At 39.6% G+C, this 14,704-nt stretch overlaps 1 protein-coding gene across 1 annotated transcript in view; it reads left to right on the top strand.

Moving 5' to 3' along the window:
• LOC119897891 (A disintegrin and metalloproteinase with thrombospondin motifs 16) overlaps positions 1-14,704 on the top strand; it is a 60,410-nt gene that overhangs the window by 1,763 nt on the left and 43,943 nt on the right. The window contains exons 3-4 of the mRNA XM_038711909.1: positions 1,778-2,136; positions 13,940-14,363. Coding sequence (XP_038567837.1) covers positions 1,778-2,136; positions 13,940-14,363 — 783 coding nt within the window. The remainder of the gene's footprint in view (positions 1-1,777; positions 2,137-13,939; positions 14,364-14,704) is intronic.

A 14,704-nucleotide genomic window follows, 5' to 3' on the forward strand; every position in this document is an offset into this window, starting at 1 on the left:
CCCACCCCAGGATCTTGTCTCAGTCCATCGGACAAGGTGTGTGTGTGTGTGTGTGTGTGTGTGTGTGTGTGTGTGCGCTCTGTTCAGTGACATGGGTCACTGCAGCTGGTTTTTTGGTTAGGGCGGAACAAACACAATTGACTAGGTTTAACTATGGTTGTGTGTGTGTGTGTGTGTGTGTGTGTGTGTGTGTTGGGGGTAGGTGGAAAAAAAGCCTGCACAGGCTTAAGACCAAAGTATGTGTTCTTTGCAGTCCTGTAACTCTATGGGTAGATCACAGTTGAAACACTTCAAGGGTTGGAGGTTTGCTTCCCACTGTGACCATCCAAGCCAAAACATAATGCAACATGCTTTAAATAAATGCATCCACTAATAAGTGTATGTCATGCTGTGGGTAGGAGCTATTAGTCAAGTATAAGCCAAGTTCAAACCTCAGCCATTCACACTGCCAGTGATGACACACTGTCTGTCACCCTGCGTGTTTCTCCCACTGCCAAAACATGTCTGTCTCTGTGCTATATTTATTCATTATTCGGGCCATACTGTACAGTAACTGAGACTGGCTCTCGTTGACTTTAAGTCCAAGGTTGCTGTTATTTCTGTGCACTTTGAGCTGATAAAGTGACCACATATCATTTTTCCCATGGCAAGTTTTAACACATTTGCAAAGGCCATTACAACACTTTAACAAATCCAACAATGACACAGTTGCATTTGTTTGCTTGATGGTTACTCATAGACCCAAAGTGTGTCAAGTGCATAATGTTTCAAGGTGTGTGATGGCACTACCAGGCTCCCTCTATTACCACTAAGGGCAGAACTGCATCACTCAAAAAATAAAAAGATCCCATCGCAGCAACAAAACTGAACTAAACCAAAAATAATTCACATTTTGTTCCATTTTATTAAACAAATTTGTGAAGGGATCTCCGAAACCCTACAATTTATCCAAAGCCTTAAAGACAATAACATGCTTCATTCCTTGTACATGATGCCCTCCTTTAGTAGGTCAGCCCGTTCTTACACAGAGGATGGACATGAGCTGGGTGATTTTCTCTGATTTTCTCTGGAAAACTACTTTCGGTGCAGCTCAAAGAGTCAGTTACTCTTTTGATTTGACCTTTGGAGGAAAGGGTGTTACTTTCTGTGATCAACACACCATTGGCCTTTCAAGTGATCTAAGAGGCAAGATCTGTGACCTGCCACCATTTCCCTTTATGACTTGCAGTTATCCAGCCAGAGCTATAGTAAAAACTGTAGTAAAACACTAGGTCAAACATGATTCACTCGCCACTGAAGGGCCTGTGTTTGAATTGTCTAATGCCCTTCCTTTTCTAGTAACTCTTTCTTGAACCTGCCAGCAAAAGTATATGATGCAGGTCAAGCAAAATTTATAAAGGAAGGGAAACACTTTTATTCAGTCCATGATGCAACCAAGGTAGCAGCAGACACAGCATGCAATCTCACAGTTAATGATGTTGGCAGATCAAATTAGTAAGGGGTGACCAAGATGACCACAAGGACAATGTGTTATATTTTTGGCAAGTTGCATCTACAAAATATAGTTCATGACATCTAGCTCTCTCTCAGCAATCTCTCTGACTGTTTTAACCCCATGACATCTGTATGTATTTAATAAATCAAAATCAAAATCCACGTCAACTTTAATATATCTATATTTAACAGGCTGCTGTTATAATTGATTTTATTCAGTATTTCATGTGGCGCAAAACCACCCTTTCCTCTTCCTTCCTGTCTTCCTTTATCTCTCATCTAGAATATGAGATTGTATCTCCCTATGAGGTCAACCACCAAGGCGTTTACATCTCTCACGAAGTTGCCCACCACCAGCGCAGAAGGCGACGCAGATCCCTGGACCCAGATGCAGGCTCATCAAACACTGACAGCGGCAGCGAAACTGTCCACTTCCGACTGAGCGGCTTGGGGCAGGACTTCCACATGGAGCTGAGGGAGGCCTCTGAGAGCCTGATTGCACCTGGCTTCACCATCCAGGTCATGGGAAAGAACGGCACCAAGACCCTGAGGGCCTACCACCAGGACGACCTCTGCTTTTACCAGGGGTCGCTGAAGTCAAGGGTCAACTCCTCTGTGGCACTGTCCACATGCACAGGGATGGTGAGTCTGAACCTGTACAGAGTCGGGTTGCAGGAGGGTTTGGATAGGAAGGAGGGGGTGGATGAGTCGGATCTGGGTTGGCGTGTGTTTGCATCAGTGAAAAGGACTCAAGGGTCAGTTAATTTGAAAGTATATATATCTTGGACATTTGTATTTTATTTAAATTTTGGCAGCATTTGGATGGATCTACCAAGTGAATACTGTAATTGCACTCACTGACCTAGAAGAAATATTGAGCCTGGGAGCCAAATTTCTTAAATTTGACTCATCCTGGGAACCCTGATAATATAAACACTGCATTAGTCTTCTTGTCATGGTGAATCCAAGAGAGAGAGGGAAAGAGAGATGTCCATGACCCGTTTTGGATTTCAACTTTTAGGAAACAGTGAATTAGCGCAAAGACTAGGTAGAAGTAAATAACTGAAAGCATAAATACTTAGCATTTAGTATTTGGGGTTAGAAGACACCAGATGCCAGTCAGACACTGAACTGAAGGAAAGAGTGAGTGGGGAACAAAGTATCAAAGCAGGAGAAAAATCTGATTACACCCCCCCAGTTAATCTAGATAAAACTTTTTTTTTTGTAACGCGCTGCCCTTTAACACATTCACAGTCATCAAGCAGTCCTTTCAGTATGCTACTGTGTGGCTGCCTTTCACACAGCACTTGAGTCAGTGCATTGTCTGTCCAGTCTGTTCAGAAAAGTGACTCAAGTTGACTTAAATTCCCACTGGCTAAGATGTCAAGTCATGAAACACAGACGTTTCTTCCTCTAGTCTGCCATGCATCATTAGTTCTAGCTCATTCAGTGTGTATTGCACTTTTGCCTAAATCAGCTAATGAATAACTAATGAATGGAAAAGTCAAGTCTGTGAACGCCACAGAATTCTTGGTCAATCAGCCAGGAAAATCCCCAAAACACACGCATGCCAAAGCAATGTTTCGGTGGCATTTCATCCTCCTATTTAGCACAGTGTTTGACCAACTTTGGTGGCCAACAGTTCATGAATATATATTTTAATTTAATATTTCTTAAGCTTGAGTGGCATATTTTGCCATCTTTTAGGTTCTCAACTCACAAGCAATAATATTCTGCAGATCTAACACAGCTGGCACCATAATTAGGGATCTGACTGTGTGCAAACTGCAAAATACAGTAGATTAATTGAACTAAATTGTCTGAAGGGTGGGTTACAACAACTGTGTAGGGAGCTAACTTATAAGTTATGTTTATATTGCCATGATGTACAACATACTAAAAGCAACAAAACTAATATGCTCATATGTAAATCCAAAAAATAAGCAGATATGCGTGGTGTTTTTGTGTTAGGTTGGATTGAAGTGTGTGAACCAAAGAATAGGTATGTATTTGTTATGGTGGTGTTTGCAGGGCGATTTCAGTTTTCTTTCTACCTCTCTTCATGTTAAACATCCAACTTGTCCCAGGTAAAAGTTATTTTTACAAGATGTAGGCTAATATTAATTAGTAGCCCTGGACTTGTTTCTGTTCTGAGGAGAATGTTGGCTGAATTTCATTTCTTGCCTTGGTGGTCCTCCTCTTCAGCAGGAATATAAAGAAAACATTACTGTAAGAATGACATTAAGTAAGCCTAAGTGAAGCAGCTCCACCCCAAGACCCCAAGTGCTAGCCCTCTTAGCAGTCTCAACTAGAGAACAAAGGACTTTATGAATACACAATAATCCTCTCAGTCTTGAACTCACATACACAAATATTCATTTAGAACTCAACAATCACTGGAGGCAGAGTGAGGCAGCTGGCCAGTAGGCAGATGTAATGTTACTTATTTTTCAATACAAAATATTTAAATGTGTAAACCGGGGGGTCATATGAGCTCTAGACGACCTTGTTACAGCAAAAAAAATACAATACAATGAAATTTAGTCTTTCAATTTTGCTGTCTTTTCACAGTTTTAACCAAACAAATGCATTTAAAACCAGTATGACCATGCTTCACTTCAGCATGGTTTTTCTGTGGTTTTTATTTCTTATAAATTCCAAGGGTTTCTTTGCTGGTTTTCTGTTTATATTTTTTTGACCACTACTGTGTCTGCGAATTGCCCTCTTAAACTATAGACAAAATGGGAAATCTCCAGGGAGGCTTCTTCTGTGTGTGTGTGTGTGTGTGTGTGTGTGCGTGTGTGTGTGTGTGTGCACGTGTGCGTGTGCGTGTGTCTGCATTTCAGACCAGATCCCAATAAAAGATTCAGCCAAAAGGTCCAGGGTTGCAGAGACTGTAAATGTGGTTCTCACGACTGAGGCTGGCTAGGATGAACTGGGTCAGTGCATCAATGAGAATTAGATTTTTTCTGATGTGAATTAGGGAATTGCAAAGATGCATCAGCAGACAAAGGTATTTATGCTCCCAGGGAAAGCTCATTTTTCAAAAAATGCCAAAATGTCTGTTATGATTTGCTGAACTACATAGTTTTTACCAATATATAATACGTTTTTGCAACATGACCCAAATACTGAATATAAGATGAGTTTTTACATTCTGTCAATCAAATAAAATCATAATTCATGTAGAAAAAAAATCAATTTCTATCTTTGATTTAGTGTAATCATTGAACTTCTCTCCCTGTTCCAACGCGGGTATGCATTTGAATAGGTTTATGTTGATTTTCTGAATGTTATTTACGTGTTTATGTGTGTGACTCAAGTTCAAATTCACACGCATTTTGCGTTCTCCACATGTTCCAGATTAGATGCTTATGACTGGTCAAACCTTGGTAACAAAGTTTACTAGGCCATCTGAGAGCTCATAGGGAGACCTTGCACTTTGGTCAAGTTCCTATTTGGCAGGAGGTAGGCAAATATTGACCAGAGGAACTCAGATCAATAGCTGTATCAGTGAGAGCACCTGGTCTTCAATTACTGCATTACACCTCTTAAATGAGGTAATTTCATCACCCTTATTTGCCCTGTCATTGTTTGACAAATTTTACTTGGTGAGGCAATTATGTTTCAGAATGGAACAGTTCACTCAGTATAAAACTAACCAAAAGTTTACTACCATGTTTACTATAGCAGTATACATATGTGTGAGAGATATGAAGTTAGTCAGTGCAAAGGAATATCTTCTTTTTTTTCTGAAAAGTTTGTTTTGTATTAGGGGTCCAAGCCCCTTTCTCCACTAAAACTGTTAATGCAGCAAAAACCGTAAGACCACAAGTCAGCAAAAATTGGCAGATGGGTTGCAACTTCCACCCACCCCTCAGGCACACATAATTACACTCATTAACCTAAAAGTGGCACTGTAATAATCAAGTTTAATTTTTTTCAATAAAGGCTTGGCTTAGATTCAAATTTCATTTTTATCTTTTAATTCATCTGCATCTTTGCTCCAATGTTCTTCTGCTTTAAAAATGTCAAAATCTTCCTCAATTTAGTTTTTGAGAACTTGTCAAAAAACATGGGCAAGTCTTACTGAAACTTCAGCAGGATCATATATGGACTTTGCTGATTCAAAGTTATGAAAGTAACATTTCTCATTCCAAACTTCAAAAAATCAATCGTACTTCCTAGAGAGAATTGAATCACTGAATTTTTTTCAGCACAGGTTTGCCTCACTGCAAACTATGGTCAATTCAGAAGTCCATCACTGTATATCTTATAATATGCCCAAGCAATTAAGATTGATATCTGCACAAGTCTACGTTCAAATGCTACCAAAATTGACACAGACATATCCTAGATGGCAGATCAAGTATTTCGAAAAGGTTTTAGGATTGGTCAAATGGTGCAATGATTTTCAATATCTTTCTGCAATTTGGATTGTATGCACAACATTTTCTTCTTTGCTCTTTCTTTGTGTTGGATCAATTGTCTCCAAAATATTTAACAAGAAACCTAAAACCAGCAGAATGATGTGGGAGTTTTCAGAATTTCATCATTTTGACCAACCCAATCAGGCACAATCTGAATTAAAACAGCTTGGCATTTGCATCTGGTCTTCTACTCTAAAAATGTCAAATGTTTTGATGCATCACAATGCTTGGATCCTGATCATTTCCCCTTGTGGCTATATTTAATATATATTTTTGTTAAATTGCTAATTATGGATTGCTTTGTGTTTAATTATGTTGTAATTAATCTCTTCAAATCTCTTCGTCACCATTATTGGCCACACAATAGCTATAATTGCATTTGTTGCCAAAACATTGTATAACTTTAATAGTTAAAAAAGATTTCACTGGCATTGTTTTGTGTAAAGATGGAAATCTTTTTAGTCATTCTTTAGTATTATTCATCTGCATTTACAGTGACTTACACAATCTGTATATCAGTGTTTGATCCAACTGGCTGATGGATGCAAAGAGACAGATAAAAAAAAGAGGATGAAAGAGAGATAAAGATGTACAAATGAAGGCTATAAGGGTCATTGTTCCCTCCCTGGCATTTTGAAGTGCTGAAAACCCCCTTCTAAGGAGTGTTACATTGTAAAGCTTATGTATAAATTTCCTTTTCAACTCCCCTCCTTTGGCAACCCATATAGTGGTTAGCCCCACTTTGATGACAGTAGGGAGTTCAACCATAAAAATCTTGTACAAGCAAGGACTTGGTGGAATAAAAGAAGCAGGCCAATCCCAATCCCTGACTCTGTTCACCTGCCAAATGGTTTGAGAATATGCACAGTGACACACATGTGGAAGAGGAGATCATAAAGCGGGTCCTTCTCTGCGTCGACTTTATGCTGCAGCGTAATCCTCTTTTGTCTGGCTTTTATGGGGGTGAGGGAGTTGAGGGGTAAGTAGAGTGCAGTCTTACCTTTTTACCCTGTATAGGGGATCTTGTATGATTTTTAGTCAATGCTAGTGGTATGGCTCTATTGATGGCCATGTTGTTACTTCGGTCCACCACTTTGGTCCAAACTAAAATATCTCAACATCTACTGGATAAACTACTACTGATCTACTTACTACGACGTGGCCTAGTTACAATACTTTGGTATGACTACATACTTGCAGACATTCGCACCAGCCTCAGCTGTACTGTACTGTTTAGTGCAAGCAGCAACCTCTGGGTCTGAAAAGTGAAGCCAATGCGGAAGTTTCCCCTGCTGGCCATTCCACTGGTTGAAAAAAGAAGTCCGATTGTATTGGAGTGTATGATGAAATGGCCCTACGTCTCACTTGATTTATCACCTCAGTAAACACATTCCTAATGAGTTTATCGTCTCCGTCGCTATAGTTTAAAGTCTTGTTCAATACAGCATTATGTTCATTTAATAAATTATGGTCCCATTTAGAGAAAAATAGACAATAAAGCTGGGTATGCTTTAGGACGTGGCTACCTTGTGATTACCCTGTCGCTAACATGGCGATCTGTCAGTCAGGATAGAGGGCAATCGTATCCACTGCACTATGTACATTTAATTAGCCGTGAACCTGTTTTTGGTTAATATCTGTGTTTTCGTCAAAAAAAAAAAGAGTGTTTTCTGTTCATGAAAGTTAATTGTAACATTTTGGTCATCTAAAAAGTCTAAAAAACACTCTAAGGAGTAAGATAAGCAGGCTACATTTAGTTTTAAGCCTGTTTTTCGCTATCCCAAATAAGCATCCCAATTAATATCACGTAAATAACGGATGCACCATAATAACCAATCTAGCTACCTCTACCCTCCTGTCCAAATATGGTCACTTCTGGTTTTAAAAAATCATGATGGCGAAGGCCAAAATGCCAAATCTGAGGCTTCAAAATGGTAACGTTGTTCCACAAACCAATGTATGACGTCACGTTGGCTACTTCCATAATTTTACAAAATATGATTTATTTTATAAATTCTAGGGTTTAGTACTAATCAGCAAATGTTAGCATAGCATGCTAACACACTAAGCTAAGGTGGTGAACATCTGACTTCAGAATGTTAGCAAATCATTGTGAACTTGTCAGTATGCTGACATTACAGATAAAAACAGTAATTTTACCTCACAGAAGACGGAACGTTTTGGTCCACCGCTGCCTCTCAGTTAGTTTGTTTGTGTTATTGTGTGACTTTGGTTTTTAAAAGGGTTAAAAACACCAAAGTCACACAATAACACAAATCGATTGAGTTAGCTGGTGGAGCGATATAGCGCCTGTTTCTGGTTAAACAAAAAGGATCTTACTCTTTAAAACAGTCTATCTTTGTTTCCATTATGTTTACAGACACCTATAATATCAATCTCAACAACATTTTGACTGCTGTAAACATTTTAAGTTTAAACAGACACCCTGAATGAAAACGGCTTGGCCTAGTAGAATCAGAATTCTTCTATCATTTCAGTCGCTCAAGTCATCTGCATGTGGTCCTCTACTTACATAAACATCAGTCACTCTCTAAACTATTAAACATTAATAGTGGACACTTCTAGCTCTGTTTCTGTGTCTCTGTGTCTATTTTTGCTCTCAATGTCCTTCATTATCCCTGAGCTCCACATACATCAGTATCTGTTTGTCTAATCTAATTTTACTCCAACATCTAATGCACACCTTTCTTTTGTACCAAAGGGAAATGCTAAATGTCCTCCCACTACAAATCACTTGGAGGTCATGTGTTTTCCTCTTTTAAAAGGGCGGGTGTGTTCCTTGCCTCAGGCCGAGTAGTAGTAGTAATAACAGAATGCTACACACTTATCCCACTTCTGGGATTTCCAAGAATATATGAGGGATGGTCTATTGATGTGACAATGCTTTGAAAATCAGGCAGTGTGGTCTTGGCAGGTTGCTATAATCAATTTTCAAAATAGGCATATAGTAAGATCAATCAAATGATCTTACTTATTTTCTAACATCACTCGTGGTTTTCTCAGTCATACAAAGTACATTAGGTACTCATGTCATGGGCATATGTCTCGAAGACTGGAGTTAAGTAAGTGAGGAACATTTGTTGTTTCCAAATAGATAGACCTCCAGTTGGTGTAATGTGTTTTGGACAGCTAGCCAACAGATGACTAAGGTACAGCTTGAAGTGAAATAGCTAATTGATTAAGGAATGGTGTCTAGCGCTGAAGTGCAATGTCAGAGTATTCCAATAAGCCCAGTCAACAGTGTGCCAAAGTTTCAATGTCTGCTGTCAACTGCTTGAAATATAGCCATCATGGAACCATTTAGCATGAACCAAACAAAGTAAAGAATTATTGCCGCACTTTGGTCTGTGAAAAAAATGTTTGGAAATCTTCGGCTTGTAGTTGAAATGTTTTTGAAGAATGGATTTGTGGTTATTTACTTAAATTCTTGTGTTGCTTTTTTGTTTTGTTTTTTGGTTAGAGTACTGGAAACTAAGGATGGTTAAGAATTAAGTGTTGCAACAAGTTTTTGGTCTCTTTTGGTCTCCATTCAGAGGTCAGCAGAACAAAGGAGAGAGCCATATACTGCACACAGTCAGGTGCACCTTGTAATGCATTGAATGCTTCCCCCCTCAGTTCCGTTTTCCTATCATTTTTTTCCCGCCTACCCTCATTCCTGTCGCTGCTTGTCTGGATGCGTCTGACTGCAGAGAGTCCAGCTGTTTATGCCCTCCCAAGTAGTGTTTCAGCGTTTTATGACTGCTATTTGCACCTCGTAGAGTGCAGTGTGTAATTTGATGTCTTTGGCTATTTAGGAAAGACTCTAGCTGACCTAATCTCCTAATATAGTGGCTTTCAAACACACATACTCTGAGAAAGTAACAAATGCATGTTGTTTTATATAAGGCCAAGCTTAAAGTTAAAGACAGTGAACAGACTAAAGACATCATAAAAAGATTTTCTGTGGGGCATGTTGGCTGTTATGACAAAAAGCATGTTGCTTTGTTTAAGACAGAAACATTTTTTGTACATAAAGTATAATGCTATTGCATATTGTTTTCTGTTCAAGTCTTAGACTGGTTCCTGCCTAAAAATAAAAGCTTGTTCTGTGCACTAAAATGTGCATGTTTCAAAAGAACAGTGAACCAACCAAGACAAGTTAAATAATATACCATCTGGATTGAATAAAGTCAGAATAAAGACAGAATTCATTAAACAATAAGGGGCTTTGATCTATCTTGAGGAAAAACAGTCCATCCAGTGTCAGTGTGACAGCAGTCATAGATGAGATGAAACAATAGGATGTGTGGAGAGTGTGCTTTTGGTTACGATGGAGCCTCAAACAAAAGCCATACCAGTAGCTCATCCCTAACTCCACTGGACACCTGACAAAAGGTACAGAAACCATGAAACCACAATGTCATTGATGAACCAGCAAAGAAAATTTGAAGTTTTCTAGAAATAGACAGTTGTGTCATACTGCAGGGAAAGTGGAATCAATTATCTACTTAGAGACAGTATGAACTTAGGACCACCATAAATCCCTTATTTTGCTGAGGGACCCTGGAATTGGAACCTCATCAAGGACCCCTGAAGATCTCTAGAACCCTATTTAGGAATAATTGTGTAACATGCCACACAATACATTTTGGCATACAGTATCATAGAGCCAGTGAATCTATTTTGCACAGAACATGATAACAGCAAAAACCAACAATGTTGAAAAGACAGGCCAAACTGGATATAGAAATGGTAGAATGTAACATATGCATGCTATACTGAAAGGGAAGAAACAGAAGTGGCAGTCAGAGAGTGAACATTGCCATCGTGAAATGCAGTCATAGCTATCATGACATCATGCTTGTTGACAAATGCATGGATTAATGCATACACATCTGCATACTGTTCAATAGTGCAGTGTTCTATGGAGAAATAAACAACAGTAGAAGCAATGCCATGTTTGGAAATGTCTTACTACATAAGTTAGATGGAGTTGGCCGTATGCGGTTGAAAATAAGCTCACTGTAACAAACACAGCTCTGTTCATATCTGCACAGAAAATACATCCTTCTTTTTAAGACAGAATGTCAGCCAGATCACCCTGTCAACTCCAGAGTAGTCTTTAATGTATATCAGAACATGACAATTTCTATAACAACTCTTTGATAAGAAGTGCAATAGACTGCTGGTGTAAGTCCTATGATTGTATCTTTCCGTCATGGAGGTTCTTTTCTTTGTCTGTGCCATCACCTTTTACTGCCATTGGAATGAACTGACCAAAAATAACGCCTCATGATAAAAACAACATAAAAAAATTGCCTTTTATTCCACTCCTCCAAAAGCTTCAGCTCTCTACTGTTAGGATGAAGATACCAAATCATCAGAAACCTTTTTGTTAACTATCACATGCCACCTATTTTACCCGGAGAACGGCTTTAGCTCCACTAATGTCCAGATGCTCAACCCCCACCCAAACAACCCGCCAAGACACAATAAGTACTTAGCATGAGACATTTTCAAGTATGACAGCAGCGCAGTTCAGGTCAGAGGCCTCACCGTGACTTGGAACCAAATTATGACAATTGCATGTGATTACACAGCTCCGGGGCGGGTGCCATGCGGATGACAGGATCACTCACTGGTTGTCACATGTGATTGTAACCAATGATCCTGGCAGGGGTTCCCAGCAAAGATTATTTCTTGACCATTCACAGGCAGGCTACGGTACAGAGGAAGGTGGAAATGCTTTAGCAAGCCTCTCTCTTCTCTCTTTCTGATACCCCACCCTGTTCTTTCTTATAGCCCGAAGAAAAGTGGACGCTATATCAGGGTCAATCATTAATGGTCCAAGCCGTCTCATAGAATTGGGTGCAACATTGTCATGAACGATAAGGAAAACAACAGTTATGCTTTTAAGGGGTTTAGACATACATAGTATATTACAGAGCATACAAACAGTAGTGCAGAGTTAGAATTAGATGTAGAAAAACCTGTGCATTGTCTGAGAAGAGTTAATTATGAAGCATTTAATTTTGTCTGTCAAATACAAGTTACTGTATGGTGGGAAATGATCATTATCCAATGCAGAAACACCTGTAAACAACACTGGCTTGTGGTAAGGGCAGAAAAGTTAAGAGTTGGATTTAAACAAGTGTTCCCCACATGGGAGCCAACATTTGACAATAAACTACTATTACCTTGCACTTTAGGAGTCATACAGATGCATATGTGTTCTTTTTAAATGTCTTTGTTCTCTTTTTGCTGTTAGATTGTGCAAACTTTGAGCATTCATGTTTTTATAACAATTGAGAGACTAAGCCAGTTTGGCTGCTGTAGAACCAGTAACGGACAAATGCAACATAAATGCATGATAACTTTCTTTTGCCACACAACGTGATGAAAGCTGTAAACTGTACAGTTGCTGTAGTCACAGCTTACACATCTGTGTTGGCTTGTATTCTCAGAGTTCATCATTTTCAAATTCACTGCTTAATACAGTCACAGTTTTTTCCACGCACTCTGTCCCACTAGTTTCCTGATCTGTGGTGATAGACTGGCAGAGGTAGAGGCCTGGGTGAGTAAGTGATGATGGAATGGGGAAAATCTGTAGTGGGGATCATTACAGCAACATCAAACACATCAGCTAAAGAGGCCTGCTTCTGCAAGACTGACTAATTACAACAGGTACGCACAAATCTGCACACATTTACGCTGGCAGACATTCAGTTCAGTCTTCCCAGCCTCCACACTCACCTTTTTTGTCCCACATACACACATCCTCCTTGTACAGTGTTGAGACTATCATGCACACTCACCCTGGGCCAGCCATAGCCTTACCACTGCCACTGTGTTTGCCTGTTTCTGTCAGCCAGCGGGCTGGCTGCAGGGACGAAGGACCTCACACTCCACTCATAGTGGAGAAAAAAACAAAACTTCAGTCAATTAAACATATTTTAGGGAAACTACTTCTGCCAAGAGCAGTTACAGCCCAAAGACTTTGTGCCAGTTGACTGTCAACACAGATGTGGTGCGTGTTTGGAGAGACTGAGAGAGACAAAGAGAGAGGCAGAGAGCAAGAGAAAGTAATCTCTGAGCGTCTGAATCGGCTGTGTTGATAGACGTTTATTGAAAATGGAATATGAACACTGAAAATGTCTCTGTCTCTCTCCCAGAGAGACTGAGACAGACTGAGGTAGAGAGAGAGAGAATAAGGTCAACTGAGGAAATTTATAAGGGGCTTTCCCATAATTTATTTCTTAAAAAACGAAAGCATAAGCCACTGGTTCTTAAAGTGGGGCCTTCACCCTCATGTGGCTCTCCATAACAGCAGTTTCAAAGACTGAGAAATATTCATAACAACTAAGAATATATTTGCAGAAAGTGTTGGTTACATTTAACATTCAGATAATACTTTAGGAGCCACTTTTGTGTGCTCGATATCTAATACATGTGAATATTAAAGTATGGAAGATGCCACCTCCTTTCATCCTCACACTTTGTTTGAAACTCATTCTGTCTGGCCGAGTCTTATTTAGATTTTGCTGAGATAACGTCTGACCCTTAACAGCAATGCAGATGTTGAACATGAAGAAACACGGCCAGTAATTGACCAGCACAGAGGTTTAGGTCAGGTTTGCAGTGACCCCAGAGTCAGATTTTGACTAATTGCTGACAAAGATAGATTGGGAAGCTAAACAAATAGCTGGAGAAGGTTCTTGTTCGTTTGTACATCTCAGAGGTTGAGGTTTTGGACATCAAAAATATATCTTTACACTTGTAAATATTTTATGAAACTTGTACCTACTTGAATAAAGGCTGGGCAAGTATAAAAAGTCAAGCATTACAAATTTTTGCAAAATACTATATGTTTTTGCACCTAAAATTGATGTAAGTATGAACCCATGTGGCTTAAGCACATACAAATTAGCGTGGGTGCAAAGAAAACATTTGCCCAGGCTTTAAACGTTGAAGAGATTTGCTGGACAGCTAATGGGACTGTTCTGTTCTGCTTCTAGTCAGGTTTGATCAGAACACAGGATGCACACTACTTTCTGAGACCCGTGTCCCGCAGCCTCGCTCAGAAAGAGAACTTCACGGCACCCTCCAGTCACCAGCCACACATCCTCTACAAGAGCGAGAGAGACTCCCCGTCAGAGCAGAGAGGTCACAAGCCTCGGGGGCTTCAGAAGAGATCCACAGATTCAACTCATCGCAAATCACACAGAGACCTTGTCACCAAGAGATCCACAGACTCACAGACAGACCCGACCTATAACACAGCTAACGAAGATCAAAACATGGGCCTGCAGAAACAGCTAAGTGACAAAGATAACAGCAACAGTCGTGGCAGTGGCCATCACCGCATCAGCCATCGCCATGATAGTGACTACAGACATAGGGAGAAACAGAGGCAACACTTCTGCGGGAGACGGAAGAAATGTATGTAAGGGCAAATTCTCATTCTAATCCACATGCAGCAATTGTACTTTTGCACACCACCTCTTCATGTTGACATACATTAAACATTCATGCACCTGCTTCCCATGCATATATTAAGTAAATAGGAAGACAGAGAGCAAGTAACAGAAAGTTCTTTATTTTTCTGTTTAAATTCTACAAATCAAAGTAGACTCTAAGTAAAAAGTAAAAAGAGAAAAACATTGCATGAACCTTTTCTTCACTGATGATAGAAGATGTCTTTAAATACTCAACCTTACTCACCTAAATTCTCCCACCTAAGGGAAATTTGCCTTTGGATCTTGTTTACTTGAACTTAAATT

The sequence above is a fragment of the Micropterus salmoides genome, unplaced genomic scaffold (genome assembly GCF_014851395.1).
Source record: "Micropterus salmoides isolate LMB-PRFRI ecotype aquatic unplaced genomic scaffold, ASM1485139v1 Ms_hic_scaffold_11, whole genome shotgun sequence".
Classification (NCBI taxonomy): Eukaryota; Metazoa; Chordata; class Actinopteri; order Centrarchiformes; family Centrarchidae; genus Micropterus; species Micropterus salmoides.